We start from the raw sequence: 18,364 nt of genomic DNA on the forward strand, positions 1-18,364 counted from the left end.
ACATTTGACATTTCCTGTTTCACTGTGCACTCAAAATTTGGCACTTCCTGTTTGGGACTCCCTGTACCATGAGTGAGCTCCTGCCACTTGCGCAGCACTTCACTCGTATTATTCTTGTTTTTTTTTGTTTGTTTTTTAATATGACGTCATAAGGAATTAAAATGTGTTAAAGCTCAAGGGGGCACAAACCTTTTGTCACCACTGCAGGTAAAAACAGTCGGGCCCCGTCAACAAGTCTTTCTCTGAGCAGCCCCATTTCCTTTGAACTACAGTCATTTAAATGAACAGGAAGCAATGGAAAAATGAATGCTTAAAGAAAAGAAGAGAGTGAGAGAAGTGAACATTCATAACACACTCACCTGGGATGAAGTACTGCTCTTTGGCTGTGATGGAGAAAAGAAAGAGGGACGGATGTCAGTGAGAGCAGTGGGCATAGCTGTGGCAGTGCTATGCTTTACAACAGCCATATATAGTAGAACTTATATATGACCACACATGAGATGACACATATGGACAGAGAAGCCTGCGGCTGTCTCTGCACATGGCAATGTGAACAAACTGAAAATGAAAAGATGCAGGTAAACATACTGAAGGGAGATGAAAACATGAATTAAATGGTCCATCGCAAAGATAACATAATCTCTCCAATGTTTCAAATATTTGTCAAATTATATTGAAGACAATATTAGAGGATTATCAGCACTTCCACTTCATGGATATTGCTCAACTGAATTTCTCAACCATGCAAATGCACTGTAGACAACCCGAGGTTGCACTCTGTAAAATCTACAATGCCTTAGGTGCTTTTGTTTGTTTCCATCATGCCATATTAACAATTTCAATTTATTTTCATTTATATAATGCCAAATCACAACAAGGTTGCCTCAAGGCACTTCACACAAGTACTGTCTAACCTTACCAACCCCCAGAGCAACAGTGGTAAGGAAAAACTCCCTCTGAGGAAGAAACCTCAAGCAGACCAGACTCAAAGGGGTGTCCCTCTGCTTGGGCCATGCTACAGACACAAATTACAAAACAATTCACAAAACGAACACACAGGAAATTGTTGTGTGGGCCGCCAGAAGAGGAGGTACTGCTGGCCCACCACCAGAGGGCGCCTTGCCTGAAGTGCGGGCTTCAGGCACGAGAGGGCGCTGCCACCACGGACACAGCCGGGAGTGACAGCTGTCACTCATTATTACCTGACAGCTGTCACTCATTCATGCTTCATCATCTCACTCCATAAAACCCAGACGTCATCTCCACCTCATCGCCGAGATATCGTACTTCTATGGAGGTAACCTTCTCAGCCTGCAGATTCAGATAAGTGGTTACACAGACGCTGCACGAGTGTGTGTTAAAGGTGGAGGTGGCATTCCCACCTTTGTTGTTACGGGGTGTACACACACCCACACTTGACTGTCTTTGCTCTTCGCCAGCAGTACCAGATCCGACAGTCGGGGACGGTGATCACCTGGGAATTCGGGACTTGGCGGCTCCAGTATTCACCGGGTTCGGCGGCGGCGGAAATCGTGTGGTTCCGGCTCTTCTCAGGACAGACGTCTTCTATCCTCGAGCCTGCCCACACATCACCTTTGTGGATTGACTGTTATCAGATTCTGAGATTGTCTGTATATTCGTTGTGCACCTTCACAACATTAAATTGTTACTTTTTGGCTCATCTATTGACCGTTCATTTGCGCCCCCTGTTGTGGGTCCGTGTCACTACACTTTCACAACAGGAAATGTTGCCAGTGCACAGGATGGTTTCTGGAACAGATACCACATCCCTCTCTGGATGAAACTGCACCTCAAACAGAGAGAGAGAAAAAAAGCGCAAACATTCAGGCAAACTCAAGGAAAATAAACTGGTGGAGCGATGACTGCAGGAAGACTACAAATGAGGTTTGCATGGTATATTTTAAGATAAATCCATCCACGATTTCACATCGATGTGTTCATTAACAGGTTACCCGAAAGACAGAAGATCGACTTGACCAGGTGCCAAAGAGTGAGGGTGATTATGTCAATGTACCATGCATTGCACCACGTCAACAATTGGTTCCAGGCAGCTGAAACAACTGTCTGTCACACTGTCGGCATAGGAGAAAGACAGACGAGTACTAAACCAGGGCGCAGACGTCTCGTAGGTTGAAGTTGTTTGTGCATGAAGCTCATATTGTACTTGTAGTTTGCACTAGCACAGAGTTGCAAGGGAGCAACTGGAGGTCACGTGGTCAACATGCGCCCCACTGAGTGAAGTTCCAGCATCGTTATCCAAACTCATAGTCTGCCAGCGTCAAGGCGAACACGATGCTTGGCCCCGTTTCCTGGAGAGGGTTTGTTTTAATAGTCTGGGGTGAAACAGTTCTCAGCCCAGAGCACAGCTGATTTTTGTCAGAGAAAATCTGATAGAACAACATAAAACTGACTGGATGTTGTAGCCAGTTTTCTTCCTTCTGTTGGTGATAACAACAGGCTGGTGCTCAAACATGACAGTGCTACACCACACACAGCCACGGTGACTCAGAATTCCCTTCAAGTAATAACAGTGGTGTTGCTCCTCGCGTTCAGCCGACATGAACCCCATAACACATCTGTGGAATGAAACTGATCGAGATGCAGCCAAATCCATTGCTAAAGCTCAACACCTTTGCTCAAGCCATAAAACTGCGTTATAATATCCCAAAACACCTTCTGTCATTTGTGTTGAGGCTCATTTATTATCCATTTACAGACAAAAATCTTTTTGTGCATTTCAAACAATGTTACGGTCTCTGCTCACATACTCCCATGCGCCCATGTTAAACAATGGATCCACTAGATGGCATTGCATGGGGACAAAGGATTATGACATCATCAGACATGGTGACGGTCGAAGAAGTTATAACAATATACGCACTGCAAAAGAGACAAAAGTAAGTTGCAGTATCGATGGAGGTACACTATGAGGCTATTAAATACTTTACAACTTATTTTGTTGTGGAATATCATCGTTCGTTTTGACCTTTTGTCTCGCTTGAACTATTGGTTATACTTCCCTCTTGAGTTCCAGTAGTACTGATCTGTTTTATCCATATCTGTAAGCTTTCAGGAAATGCACACAAATATAGAAGGAAGGACTGTAGAGAATGGATAAAGGGGCTCTATCAATATCCACAGTTAAAACTGAGTACAAATGAGGGTTTAGTCTGTATCTCACCATTTTCAAACTTTGTGCATGTGCTCAAAGTGATAACACCCGATACTGGCTGTTAGCATTTTGGTAACAGGTCAGGCATGAGAGGATGTTCTGGCATCAAATACATCATGCACGGAACTGCCTTGGGTCTTGGGGATGCCAACCACCCAGTCAGACAACCAGGTCATCCACATCTCTTGAAGGTATACATCTATTTCTCTCATGCAAATGAAACATGGACGACCCTTTGGCCTTCTCAGGCTTATTCCAAGATAATGGGAATTCATTTTTTCCCTCAAAAGTCTACTGACAACACCCCATAATGACAATATGAAAAAAAAAACTATACACATTTATTAAAAATAAAAAACTAAGAAATCACATGGACATAAGTATTCACAGCCTTTACTCAATACTTTGTTGATGCCCCTTTGACAGCAATTACAGCCTCAAGTCTTCTTGAATATGATGCCACAAGCTTGGTCAGATCTCTCCACACATGTTCAAACAGATTCAGGTCTGGGCTCTGGCTGGGCCACTCAAGGACATTCACAGAGTTGTCCTGTAGCCACTCGTTTGATATCTTGGCTGTGTGCTTAGGGTTTATTGTCTTGCTGAAATATAAACCAGTGCCCCAATCTGAGGTAAAGAGCGTTCTGGAGCAGGTTTTCATTCAGGATATCACTGTACATTGCTCCATTCATCTTTCCCTCAATCCTGACTAGTCTCCCAGTTCCTGCCCCTGAAAAACATCCCCACAGCATGATGCTGCCACCACCAAGCTTCACTGTAGGAATGGTGCCTGGTTTCCTCCAAACCTGGCATTCACACCAAAGAGTTCAATCTTTGTCTCATCAGACCAGAGAATTTTGTTTGTCATGGTCTGAGAGTCCTTCAGGTGCCTTTGGGCAAACTCCAGGCGGGCTGCCATGTGTATTTTATTAAGGAGTGGCTCCTGTCTGGCCACTCTACCATACAGGCCTGAATGGTGGATTGCTGCAGAGATGGTTGTCCTTCTGGAAGGTTCTCCTCTCTCCACAGAGGAATGCTGTAGCTCTGACAGAGTGACCATTGGGTTCTTGGTCATCTCCCTGACTGAGGCCCTTCTCCCCCCGATTGCTCAGTTTAGACGGGCGGCCAGCTCTAGGATGAGTCCTGGTGGATCCAAGCTTCTTCTATTTATGGATGATAGAGGCCACTTTGCTCATTGGGACCTTCAAAGCAGCAGAAATGTTTCTGTGTGCCTTGACACAATTGGAGGTCTACAGACAGTTCCTTTGACTTCATGCTTGGTTTGTGCTCGGACGTGCACTGTCAACTGTGGGACCTTATATGTAGACAGGTGTGTGCCTTTCCAAATCATATCCAATCAACTGAATTTACTCCAGGTGGACTCCAGTTAAGCTGTAGAAACATCTCAAGGATGATCAGTGGAAACAGGATGCACCTGAGCTCAATCTAGAGCTTCATGGCAAAGGCTGTGAATACTTATGCACATGTGATTTCTTAGTTTGTTTGTTTTTTAATACATTTGTAAAACTCTCAAAAAACTTTTTTCACTTTATCATTATGGGGTATGTGTGTAGAATTTTGAGGGAAAAAAATAATTTCATCCATTTTAGAGTAAGGCTATAACATAACACAAGGTGGAAAAAGTGAAGAGCTGTGATACTTTCTGAATGTACTGTATTTCCAGGCATCTCCTGATCACAAAGGCATCGCATCCAATAATGTGGCTGCTTTGACGTTATTCACCTGTTAATGTGCTGCATTTTCAAAAATTACTATTTACTTAAGATTGATTTTTCTTTTTAAACTAGCAGATCTGGGCTCAGGCACCAATGTTGAGGTATCCATGATGCCACGGACCTGCCCCTGATTCTGGAAGCAACTACCAGAATTTTTTAAATATGGTAACCAGGGCTGTGTAAAATTCATAATCTTAGAAGTGTAATTCTGTATCTTGTTTGCTACCCCAGTTCAAAATTCAACCCAAATTCAAGAAATTAACTGAAATTCTCAATTAAATTCTGCATTTTGCACAGCCCTGATGGTCACAGTTGCCCATCAGTGCATTTAGCCATTGCAAAGGAAGAGTCACACACAAGACAGAGAAAAATAAAAAGGAAGAAAGAATGAAAGAACACTGACCCCTTCAGCAGGTTTAGCCAAGTGAAGAAGGCTGTAAAGAAGTGTGAAACCTCAGCATTGCAGAGCGCCAGACAGTGTGGCACAGTGCTTAAACACAAAAAACGGGCAAGGATGGAGGGCACAGGCATGAGGAGGCCTGGCCACTGTGGAGGAGTGAGAGGGATGAGAGGGCATGAAAGAAACATGAGCCTGGCAGGTAGAGTGGTGAAGGAGCAAGAGGAGATGGAGAAGAGATGGCTGGGGAGGAGACCTGAGACTGGCAGAGGAGTGGTGGGCACGGACAGAAACTCGAACCCTTCTACCAGCCATGAACGGTGATCTCAGCTCACTGCGGTTTGAATGTGAAACCAGATTCACTTTGTGGGAATATGGAGGAGAAATGAAGAAACAGAGAGCGATCCCTCTCTCCTTGGCTCCACCATTGCCTGGGGAGATCGACTGAAGAGCAGTGGTTCCTCCCCAAAAATGATAGGCTGAATAAAAGTCTTTTGCCAGGAATAATTGCCCAATAAACAGGGTAGGAAATTGAAGGAGCAATGGTCATATAAAAGCCACTCCCAGTGGAGAGAAAGAGCAGAGCAGTGAAACACGATAAGAATAAAAAAAAATAAAGCCTTTCTTAGAAATAGGTAAATCCAGAAATAAGAGAATAAAAGAGACCAGAGGTGCAGAGAGAGAGAGAGAGACACCAAATCTAAAAGGTTGGCTTACCAGAGCAGCGGAATTTCTTGCTCTTGATTTGTCCTATGCGTTTGTTTGCCAGTCTGCGAGGGCTGGCACAGCGGGCACCGCTGGTCTCTATGGGATTGGAACGCAGGTAGTCTGCCAGCCACTTCAGATTACAGTCACAAATGAATGGGTTTTGGGCCAGGTGACTGAAGAACAGAGAGGGAACAATACAAAAGACTATAGAAAAAAAAGGAATAGATCGGGAGCAAAACAGGTGAACAGACTTGACGGAATCAAGCTTCAAGAACAGGTTTTTGGGCATTGCAGCAATAAATCTTTATTCAAATACTTGCTCTCGGTACAAATAGGTTCACATCAACACTTCAAACTTCGGTGCTTGTCGGTTGTGTTCTCTTGGTGTTGTGTTGCAGCCATTCGCTATTTGTAGTGACTCTGAATAATCAAAGATTGAACTTTTCATCGCATTGCAGCAAAAAAGCTTTGACTCAGACTAAAGCAGAATGAACACTGGATACACATCTTGGCTTGGTTTCATCTGCAGCTGATGCACTGTCTACAGGAGACACAAGTGTCATGCTCATGATTTAGTGCTTAGGTTTGATCTCCATGTTATTCTGTCTGTGACTTTGTTCTGTGTGTGTTATTGTTTTATCTGGCCAGTTCTCCCATGTAGTAGATATTTTCTGGTGCTTTTACTTTGAAGCTTCTTCTGTATTCATTTTGTGTTGCTTAACTTCCTGTTTATGGCCGTCTGCTTACATGTATTGCTGCACTGCTGCGCTTCATTATTTGGTTGCCTGTTTTAGCATCTGTTAGAGTGTTACCTCATTGCCAAATGTATAGGTTTGTCCTGCTTTCTTGTATTAAATTCCTAGTGCTTTTTCAGTGTTTTTGCTGCTCTGTTACAGACAGTTCCTGACGATTTGCATTTCATCCTGATTTAGTCGCAGAGTATAACAACTCCTTGTACACTGACCTGTTGCCTGTATTTTGGATAACCCTCTGCTACTCCCATATAAAGACTGTTTTCTCTTGGACTGATCTCCCATGTGCCTTACCTCTAGCTGTTTTTTAACCAAGCCTGTTGCCACCACTGTGTGTTATTGGTGTGGTCAATAAAACAGTTCTTGCTTCTATTGCATTGTGGTTTTCTGCATTGTAGTCCTTTGCCAAACCACTACAACACGCTGCAGCAAGAAAACAGTAAGCAGCCTATGAAGTCAGGTCGACAAATAGTGGGACAGTGAATTTTGATTTATTTATTTGTAATTTTGCTTCTGTTGAAATGAAACAATCAAGATGTGCTTGTTGTGCTGAACAAAAATTTCACATTAACATTTACAAATTACAGCCATTTTTGAAAAAACATCCAAAATCCCTTCATTTTCAGAAGCCATAAGTAATTGAACAAACGTATTATTATATTAAGTATTATAAATAAGTTATACTAATTTAAATAATACTTACTATAAATAAGTATTATTTTTAGTTCAAATCATTACTTTTACAACCAGTATTTTTTAGCCAAGTCAGGCAATGATACATGAGCATATATGTCTTGGACCTTATTTACATCAATCATTAGGAAATACATACAGTGTGGTACTATACGGTAAATCTCTATGGTGGAGGCAGTTCTCAAAAACTGAGTGACTGTGCAAGAATGATACCAGTTAGGAAAGCAACCATTAAAACTGGGTGTATTGGTGTCTTTCAAGAAAACTGGCCATTAAAGAGGTGATTTATATCAGCAAGGGTTGTTTAGCTTTTTCCAATTACTTATGGCCTAAAAAACAGAGTGACTGTGTATAAAAATGGTTGTAATTCCTAAATGGATTTGCAGTATTTTTGGTAACCCTATTATATTAAAGCTGAAAGTGTACACTACTGATCAAGGACATCTTTATTGTTAAATAATTTAAAAAAAGTGTTACAGTCCAAATTCTTATGGGCCTGGCAGAATTGTTCAATTGTATTTCAGTTAGTGTCCCTCCGGACAGTGCTCTCGCTGTGACTGGCACACAGTTTTCATTCACTCACTCGTCTGGCTTCCTCTCTGGCTGACTGCTTGTGTCTCCTTAAGTCATATCTAATCACTCGATATTATCTTCTTTTTGAGTGCGGGAAACAAAAACAGATGCTACTGTACATACATACATATATTAACAATAATCAAGCTCATATATGCCATTTAATACTTTTTTACCCAGTCCTCAGTAAATAAAAGCCTTTCCATACAGTCAAAATGTATTTTTCACTCCAGAGCTGTGAGCTGTTCTGGCAAAAACAGGTGTCTTCCACATGTGCATTCTGTGCGTATAGTCTGCCTTGCAGTATTTGTGAAAGTTGACCACTCTGCACGCTGCAATGGTTTAAAATGCAGTGTTATTTCCAGTGATCGATGGCACAGTGTGGGGTCTGTAATGATAGCACAGTGTGGTTTGCTTTGTGTATCCAAACAGAGGAAGGAAGACATTTGTTTAGCGGGAATGTGTGCCACCCGGTGCTGGAACAGAGGGCGTGGCCTGTGCTGATTTTGATTTGGCCGCAGAAGCTGTTTGTAAAGATGGCAGATTTACTCTCCTTGCTTCCTCTGGATTTCATTCCGGTGTTGTTACACAGACATGAGTAAACAACCCGTGTGTTTGTTCGTGTTTCATGGTGATGACTCAGTATGTGTCAGAGCGGGTACAGCAAAGCGTGCAGGGTTAACTCACAGGGTCTGTATAGCTCTCAGTGAAGTGAAGGTGCCCTTGGCGAGGGTCTGGATCTTATTGTCGTACAGCGATAGCAGCGAGAGATTCTGCAGGTCCTGGAAGGCGTTTGCACGAACGCAGTGAATCTTATTGGCATTCAACAACCTGCGAGAAGGGAGAGGAGAGGATGAAAGGAAGGGAGAAAAAGAGCTTGTCAGATATTCTTCAGACATTCATTTATTATGCATTCGCTCAAGAAAGGAATGCAAAGATGCACAGGTTTTGTTTAGTAGGACTAAATGGGATGGTTGTATATGGTATTTAGCATACAGAATGTCTGCAGTGTGTCTGCAAAGCGAGAGTGTGCCTTTGACTTACAGCAGTTGGAGGGCGTAGAGGCCATCAACACCCCTTTGGGCAGATCTGTGATCTTATTTCCATACAGCACTCTGGGAAGCACAACACAAAAACCTTCTTCACACATGGAAAATGACAATCAGAATGACTTTTATGCCTACTTGCATGAACTCTACCTCAGGCCACTTACAGGGAGTTGAGGGAACGCAGACCCTGGAAGGCATCGGGAGCGATCTCAGAGATCTGGTTGTTGCTCAGGTCTCTGTTAGAAGAAGAAGAAAGCCATGGAATCAAAGAAACAGAGTTTTATTTCTAACACGTTCACGCTCTTCTAAATGATGAATTAATTTCAGTCTATGAGGGGTGTTATCCACAAGAAAATGGTGAATGCAATCACAAGTAATGAGGAGAAGTTCAAACCTTTTTTGTATTCTGTGATGTCGGAAAACTGATTTTCCCAACCACTTGAGGGCAATATCTGTCAAACTCTAATCTACATTTTACTGTTTCGTAAAAAAGAAGAGGCAGGAGGTATTACACGGGTCAACACAATTTTTCTTGCATGGAGTTTTTCAATGGATTTTGGGTAATTTGGGGGCACTGAATCTGAATCTGATGTTAGTTTTTGTCAATCACGTCACGTTTTTGAGATATGAAAACATATTTCTCATATCAAGCATTGAAGCAAAAGTTGCAGTCTCGCACACCTCTCATTTATCGCCATAAACAATATTACGGCTCTTATTCACGTTTTGTGAACCTGGTTTTAAAAACTATGCTTTCGACGCTGCTTTTGTGCATGATTAGTGGCGTCAAACTCGTGAGTGAATGAAGAACTTTTGTGGAATCCATCAATAGGGAACATGCAGATTGTAAAAAAAAAAAAAAAACGTGATGCGATAGAGGAAATCTGAGCTCAGATTCGGATTCAACACCCCAAAATGACCCTGAATCAGTTCTCAAAGTCCATGCAAAAAAAAAAAAAAAAAAAAAAAATTAAATTTGTTGGCCATCAACCATTCCCAGGTTGAATCTTCTACCCCGTGTAGAATTAATTTTGCACAATAAATGAGTGGCGATTTGATTCATTCATTATGCCCAACAATGTTTACATTACCATTTGTTATTGTTTGACTGAATGTTTGCAGAATTACTAAAAAAAAAAAAAAAAAAAAAAAGAGTTGGACCGACTTTCATGAAACCTGGTGGAAGGGTGGGGTATTAGCAAAGGAAGCAGACACTGATTTTTGGCAGAGAGCTGGATAACAGGAATAACTATCTGTAAGTCTGCAAGACCAATTTGGATGAAACATTGTGGATGGGTATCGCATTGGCCAAGGAAGTACTCATGAAATTGGGGTGAGGATCTGACGCCATTTCTGACATTTTCATCAATTACTCAATTAAAAATAAGATGAGAATCTCAATAACAAGGATTCAGTATCACAGGAATCCTTTTAATGCATTTCTCACCATATAAATAAGATATATTGATGTATCATGAGAAGAAAAAGCTGCAGCTCTGGTAATGGCATTAGAGGGGCGGCATAGCAAAATGATTGTTTATTTTGTGATAAAAGCATGGAATTTGGCACACATATTCTAAATTAACTAATGTTTATTTTCAGATATGGAGCAATCCTGGAACTGACCTCTAATGAGCTACAGGAGTCAATAAAGAATTACACAGGGGTCAAAATATAAAAATGCTCCAATCATGTTGAAAACTACACCACATTATTTGACTGATCAAAAATTAAAGTTGCTCCAATTTTGATAAAAACTGATACAAATTATTGGCTGAAATAAAAGGATTAATAAACGGAACAGTTTTGACTGTGTTGAACGCTCGGCCTCCAAAGTAAAGGTCAAACAAGGTCAACGTCCATTGGATTCTGTGATGTATGACATATTTTATCCCATAATGTGACACCTAACAGACAGATGGTGCAAACTGTTCCTTTTTAAAATGCTATTAACTCAACCAATAATTTGCATCATGTTTTACCAAAATTGGAACTTTCACTTTTGACCCCTGTACAAACTGAAACTGACCTTTGTCACCATTTTGTTGTTTTTACCCCAGAACTCCATGGAATTCAGTCACAGATAGTCCAAACTATACCACATCAGTTGTCTGATCATAATGATTCCTAAAAGGTATAGTTTGGACTATCTATGACTGAATTCCATAAAGTTAGTGGTAAAAACAAGAAAAATGGTGACAAAGGTCGGTTTCAGTTTGTACAAGGGTCAAAAGTTAAAGTTGCTCCAATTTTGGTAAAAACTGATGCAAATTATTGGTTGAAATAAAAGGATTAATAAATGGAATAGTTTTGACTGTGTTGAACGCTTGGTCTCCAAGTAAAGGTCAAACAAGGTCAACGTCCATTGGATTCTATGATGTATGACATATTTCACCCTGTAATGTGACAACTAAGCATGACAGATGGTGCAAACTATTCCTTTTTAAAATGGTATTAACTCAACCAATAATTTGCATCATTATGATCAGACAAATAATGTGGTATAGTTTTCAAAAACACCTCCGTGTTGATAACCATTTGTAAAATCCAGGCGGCTTTTGGTGGCTTTCATTTGAGTATCTGAGAAATTGTTTAACAGCAGGGCATGTTCCAACTTGTCCTTAAGGCTTCCAACGGAGGTGTTTTTCCTGTGGCGGAGCACCGCGCCGGCTGCGAGCCGATGCACCAATCCGTCCACACGTCTTTCATTAAAAAAAATCTCCTTTAACAGTGGAATTTCCGGATAAACTGCTGATTCTGACCTCTTCTGAAAGTTCTGTGTTCTCTCACGACGTCCTGGGTCAACAGAGGCTTAAATTTGGAGGTTTTCAGCTTGAAACAGGATGACGACGTCGCCTCGGAGCGCTGCGCGATTTCCCACTCTGTGGGAAGTCCTTACAGCGATAGAAACAATTCAAAATCTCTCATCAGCCGTTAAAATTTTCACCGAAATCCAGCTTAATTTGTCGAATGGTGTCCACTCGGATGTGTCTCACAGTTTTTGAAAACATTTTGATGAAGCACAGCACCACTCTCTCTGCAACTTCTCAGACAAAGGAATTCCGACGAGGGGGCTGGACCAGTCCTCCACAAGGCGTGCTCACAGGTGAATGACGTCACCAACAGGCGTGAAAAAACTCTTGCATGTCCACGAGGGTTCAAGCTTGGCTGATGTAATCACACGTGATTCAAATCCATATGTTTTTCTAAAAAAATAATAAGGACGGATACTTTTCTAATAGACCTCGTATGTGTGCCAAATTCCATGCTTTTATCACAAAATGAACAATTTTTATGGAAATTTTTAGCTAAGCTGCACCACTACATGCACTATAAGTGTGCATTCTCATTATTTGAGTTTTCAAATGCTCCACCAAAGTACAGTCATACACATCTTTGTACTTTTGTACTTAAGATATGACCAGCCCTTCAAACTTGACTTTCCTTTTGAAAACTCAGAGTATTGTCAATGTATCCACATGTAGTAGATCAAAGATTGTTGAGGTGCGCAGAAGGAGAAGAACCTCCACGTGGACCTCCTGAGCTGGAGTTGTGCCTGTTCATGTGATGTCATCTTGGCTGTGTCGATGCTTGCACTATTGTGGGTGGCTGAACCATAAAAGTACTTTGTGTCACTGACTGAACTAAATGTAGTGTGAGTGGGATAAAGGTGAGTGCCAGCTCTTTCCCATAGTTGTATTTTGCTTCTCGACAAGAGATTTGATGAAGTGAAGCGGGCTAAAGCCCTGTAGCCAATCACAACATTTGCTTTTATTATTCATGGCCTATCAACCAGCTTTGTATTGGATCATGATGTCTGTGATTAAAAATGGGCTGCAGGGCCGGAATCCAAATCGAAATACAGTAGAGTGCCACCGAACATAGCTGTTGCTAATAGGATCCACAGGCTTCTCCCCACAGGATAACCACTAAGCCTGCATGCTTATGTGCATAAATGCAACAGTTAGAGAGGAACAGTAGGACAGAAAGCGAGAAAGACGGATGGAGAGAGAGAGATTTAATGGAGTATGTGAACTGAACTCCAGTCGACTGGATACCTTTGAAAGAAATCATCGTGTGGTGAAGAAGAGGGATATTTTCTCATTTGGGGGTAACAGTTAAATAAGTACCCATTTGTCTTCTTGTAAAGGACTTGAGGTTTCCTGGAAATGAAAACTCAGGGAAGAAGCCAACTGAAGCCATCTGCACTTGTGTCTGTAAGCTCAGACACTGGTGTGTTTGTGCACATCAGGACTGTTACTGCATCCCTGCCTAAAGAAGCGGTTCACGTGTTGGTCATCCAAACCAGGATATGGTGAAAAAGGATGTGTTGGGCACTCGTGTGTGCAGATATTACAAATAAACACACAGATGTGCCCAAAAAGCTATGGACAGATTTCACTTTCTTACGCTTAAATCTCAGAAAACTCCTGCCTATTTATTTAACTTACTGGCCTTTTGTTCTATCTTCAAATGGTTATGGTGGTGTTAGAATTTATTGCAAAGTGTTCAGACACTTTAGCATATAAAGTGTTTTACTTGACCATCCATAACTGCATTTCAGATATCTTGAATTCCATTCTGACTATCCATTCATCCATCAGTTTTATACTGCTTATTCCACTGGGGGTGCTGGAACATATTCCAGGAAACATTGGGCGAGAGTCAGAGTACCTTCTTGAAAGGTCACCAGTTCATCACGCGGTATGTAAAGCACTTTGAGTGTCTGCCTCAGATGCAAATGGGTGATATAGTACTTTAACATTTTACACATAAAGACAGACCATCATTCACTCATCTCAAATTCACCCAATCTATGAAGAAATGAGAGAGATGTTGTGGCTGGGGTGCCTGGCGTGCCTGGCTGGCTTTTGTTTGTCTTCTGTTTTCTGTCTTCTGTTTTTCCTTCCAGGTGGCATGCGTTCAGGACTGAGTGGCTGAGTTATCAGGACCTCACCCTGATCACCTGAAGCTTGTCATGTGCAGCTCGTCAGGACTCACAGCTGTGGTGCATCTTTATGGATTGGGGCATGGTTGCATTTAAGTCTGGAGTACACAGTGTGTATTTGCCAGAGACTCGACCTTGTGACCAGACGGGTGAGACTGTCGTCTAGAGAGCCATCTCATCATCATGGATGCAGAGACCGTACCAGGTTTGATGCCATGGTCTGTGAAAGAGGAGGGGGTGAGGTCTCACGCTCGTCAGCACACTTCCTGAGGTACTTTAGGTTTTGTGACTAACATGAGTACAGTCAGTAAATGTGGTGTCCCTCACACCTTATTATATTGAGCTGTTATGTTAGTCATTTAATCAGCTTCCACTGCAGTGGAGAATTTAACTGGGTGTTCCATGCCTGCAGGGTGGGAAGCTGATTGGTAATTAAGCCAGGAAGTGTTTGCTGTTTATGTACACCTTTGAGTGGTCTCTCTGTGTGTGGAGTGGTGGACTCACATGATGGTTTCTTCTTTCACAGACTCGGTTGGTCGCGGCCACCTGGGGGGTGTCGGCGGGGTCCTTGGGTCCGAACTGTTCTGGCTCCGGACCGTTTGTGCTGCTGGGAGCGCACCGTTATTCCACCTCGCCAGACCGCGCACTCATTTGTTATTATTTAGCACTCACTGTTATGTTATTAAATTCTGTTATCCTTTGTACCGTGCTCTGCTTATTTTATACTGGGTCCTACTTCAAACGCTGGTCGGTTCTCCGCCCGCATCCGACACATAACAGTAGTCTCTGGCCAATACATCACGGACCCAGCGGTAGCAGAGGCGGTACTGCGCCGGGAAGGCGGCAGCAGACGTCAGGAGTTATCCGGATCAGTTGCGGGTGCTCTCCGCCCGGATGGTGCGTGTCGGAGAACCCATTATTGAATAGTGATTTGAGCTCTCTTGCAGCCGTGTTCCTGTGGTGTTGCCTTATCCGTGGGTTGTTGTGGAGTGTGAATAGCGACGGCTTCGCGTCACACTTCGACCAGATAAGAGGTAAAACGGGAGCTGCATGAGTGTGTCTTTAATGGGTGAACGCGCACGGCGGAGTCCTGTGGCACGGGTCGCTGTGCTTCCTGTTGTTACAGTTGTAGCCCCGTCTCCCCGAGTGAAGACAGTTACTGCGTCTGTTGTGTCAGCTCCGGCGTAATTTAGTTGAAGCACATTTTGGTTGTGTGTTACACGTAGCTGCGCACAGGGAAAGCAGCGTGAGTTGTTTTCTTGGTTACCAAAGGGGTTTTTTATTTTTAGCACTTTGGCTCCCCCTGTTGGTGACTGAGTCACATTACCGTTATAGCTCTTAAGGTGGAACAGGTGTGTTCCATTTGTTTGAGCTTAACGGTATAAGTCACTTATTAGTTTTGTGTTGGTTCATTTTTTGTGGGTGTTTTTTTGAGTTGGTTTTTGTGTGGGATGTTTTACACTATTAGTGTTCTGGGGTCGTGACCTTGCAGGCTGTCTGGAGCATAGAAAGGACCAAGGTAACCTTATGTTAGTCTGTTAGTCTTTCTTTTTATTTCTTTTGGTTTCACCTCCCAGGGTTTGATGGGACGGTCCTCTGGGGGGTGATGGGGGGTAATTGGGTTGTTTTTTCTTTTTTCTTTGTTTTTTTTTGTTTTTGTTGTGCCCTCTCTTCTCCTCTGGCTCCAGCTGTGTGAGCCGTAGGTTGTCGGCGTTGCTGGAGTGGTGCAGTTTGGTTATGCTGGGCGTTTCCCAGGTAACCTCTGCACCTGGGGGGGGGGTTCGGGGTGTTGTTTTTTTTTGTTGATTCCCTGTTTCACCTCCGGCTTCAGCGCGCCTTTGAGCCGTATGCCATTGGCGTAGCTGAGGTTTGGGGCAGTGGAATATACCCGCAGCTGGTGGCTGGTTTAGAAGTTGGAGGGGTGGCGCCGTTTTGTGCTGTCTGCCATTACCGCTGTTCCACTCCTCCCGGTTGACTTCTGGGGTATAGTCGTGGTTGGTGACACTGGACGTACTTCCAGTTTCCACTGCGCCAAGGGGGTGGGGTTGGGGTTGTTTTGTTTGTATGTTTTTTTTTTTTCGTTTTTCCCCCCAGTTTCCGCCCTCAGGGTGTGACTGTGGTGTCCTCTGGGGGGGAAAGGGCTGTGGGTCCATCTAGCCATAGACGGCCGAGGCTGGGTCCGTTAGTCATGAGGGGGGGCGTCTCCTGGGGTTTGATGGAACGGTCCTCTGGGAGGCGCTGGGAGTCCCCGTGGGTGACTTTGGATCCCAGAGGGACCTCGGCTGTGGTTATTACTCCTGGAGCTGGTGGGATGTCCTCTGGGGGGTGTTGGTCCCTACATGTCGTCCGGGGGGGGGGGTGTTAGCGTTTTTCTTTTGTTTGCAAGCTTAAGTTTCGGTTGTGTTTTTCTTTTCTCCTCTTCCCGGGGTTTGATGGGATGGTCCTCTGGGGAGGGGGGGGGGGTGGTTTGGTTGTTTGTGTTTGTCTTTTTTGTTTTATGACTAAACAGACTTTAAACATGGTCAGACAAAGGCTGACCGCACAGGTTCAAGAACTCCTGGCCACACCTGTGCAAATTGAATGACAGAAACAAAGGCAAAGATGCAGTCAGAGGTGAAGACGTCAACAGTTCTGTTATATGAAGATTCAGTTGGAAGATGAATGCAGATACTGTTTCCAGCCATGGTCCCTGGAGGGGGGTGTTTTTCCTGGGCCAGGTTTGTGTGGTCGCCGGGAGGCTTCCCGTGAGGGTGGGGTGCTGTTGTGGCTGGGGTGCCTGGCGTGCCTGGCTGGCTTTTGTTTGTCTTCTGTTTTCTGTCTTCTGTTTTTCCTTCCAGGTGGCATGCGTTCAGGACTGAGTGGCTGTGTGGCTGAGTTATCAGGACCTCACCCTGATCACCTGAAGCTTGTCATGTGCAGCTCGTCAGGACTCACAGCTGTGGTGCATCTTTATGGATTGGGGCATGGTTGCATTTAAGTCTGGAGTACACAGTGTGTATTTGCCAGAGACTCGACCTTGTGACCAGACGGGTGAGATCGTCGTCTAGAGAGCCATCTCATCATCATGGATGCAGAGACCGTACCAGGTTTGATGCCATGGTCTGTGAAAGAGGAGGGGGTGAGGTCTCACGCTCGTCAGCACACTTCCTGAGGTACTTTAGGTTTTGTGACTAACATGAGTACAGTCAGTAATGTGGTGTCCCTCACACCTTATTATATTGAGCTGTTATGTTAGTCATTTAATCAGCTTCCACTGCAGTGGAGAATTTAACTGGGTGTTCCATGCCTGCAGGGTGGGAAGCTGATTGGTAATTAAGCCAGGAAGTGTTTGCTGTTATGTACACCTTTGAGTGGTCTCTCTGTGTGTGGAGTGGTGGACTCACATGATGGTTTCTTCTTTCACAGACTCGGTTGGTCGCGGCCACCTGGGGGGTGTCGGCGGGGTCCTTGGGTCCGAACTGTTCTGGCTCCGGACCGTTTGTGCTGCTGGGAGCGCACCGTTATTCCACCTCGCCAGACCGCGCACTCATTTGTTATTATTTAGCACTCACTGTTATGTTATTAAATTCTGTTATCCTTTGTACCGTGCTCTGCTTATTTTATACTGGGTCCTACTTCAAACGCTGGTCGGTTCTCCGCCCACGTCCGACACATAACAAGAGACCCACAAAGACAGAGAAGGAACCTCCAAGATGGAAAAACCTGGCCTTGTTATGATAAATCAGCATATGTGGATCCATATCGGATCATTTGTTGATCCCCTGAGCAAAACCAGAGAAACCAAAAGAAAATGCTTGTTTAAAAAAAGTTGTCTTGCCCAATCTCCCATTCTACACTGCAAAAACTGTTAATCTAAAACTGAGCCAGATCATCTAAAATCTAGCCAAATTCTCTTGTATTAAGCAAAAAAAAAAAAAAAAAAATCTGCCAGTGGGGTAAGAAAAATTTACTTGGTTAGAATTCTCAAAACTAGCAAAATGTCTAGGCACTGAATAATCAAAATGTGCCTTAAAACTAGACAGAATTCTTATTTTAAGATTAGCCTGTGTCTTAAAATAAGGAAAACAATCTTGTTGTTTTGACTGGATGATTTGAAATCCATTCCCTTTCCTTGTTATGGGTTAAATACAGCTTCATATTAGCTGGAAAAACTTATTAAGAAAATGGTAAATAAATGGTAAATAGACTGCATTTGTATAACGCTTTTCCATCCTCATCAGACACTCAAAGCGCTTTACAAATAATGCCTCACATTTACCCTGATGTGGGGGTGCTGCCATACAAGGCGCTCACTACACACCGGGAGCAATAGGGG

At 43.3% G+C, this 18,364-nt stretch overlaps 1 protein-coding gene across 1 annotated transcript in view; it reads right to left on the reverse strand.

Moving 5' to 3' along the window:
* The window catches only part of slit1a (slit homolog 1a (Drosophila)), a 290,699-nt gene that overhangs the window by 61,297 nt on the left and 211,038 nt on the right, over positions 1–18,364 (reverse strand). Inside the window, 6 exon segments of the mRNA XM_034184458.1 lie at positions 360–383; positions 6,044–6,207; positions 8,740–8,883; positions 9,097–9,124; positions 9,127–9,167; positions 9,266–9,337. Coding sequence (XP_034040349.1) covers positions 360–383; positions 6,044–6,207; positions 8,740–8,883; positions 9,097–9,124; positions 9,127–9,167; positions 9,266–9,337 — 473 coding nt within the window.

The sequence above is a fragment of the Thalassophryne amazonica genome, chromosome 13 (assembly GCF_902500255.1).
Source record: "Thalassophryne amazonica chromosome 13, fThaAma1.1, whole genome shotgun sequence".
In the NCBI taxonomy this organism is placed as follows: domain Eukaryota; kingdom Metazoa; phylum Chordata; class Actinopteri; order Batrachoidiformes; family Batrachoididae; genus Thalassophryne; species Thalassophryne amazonica.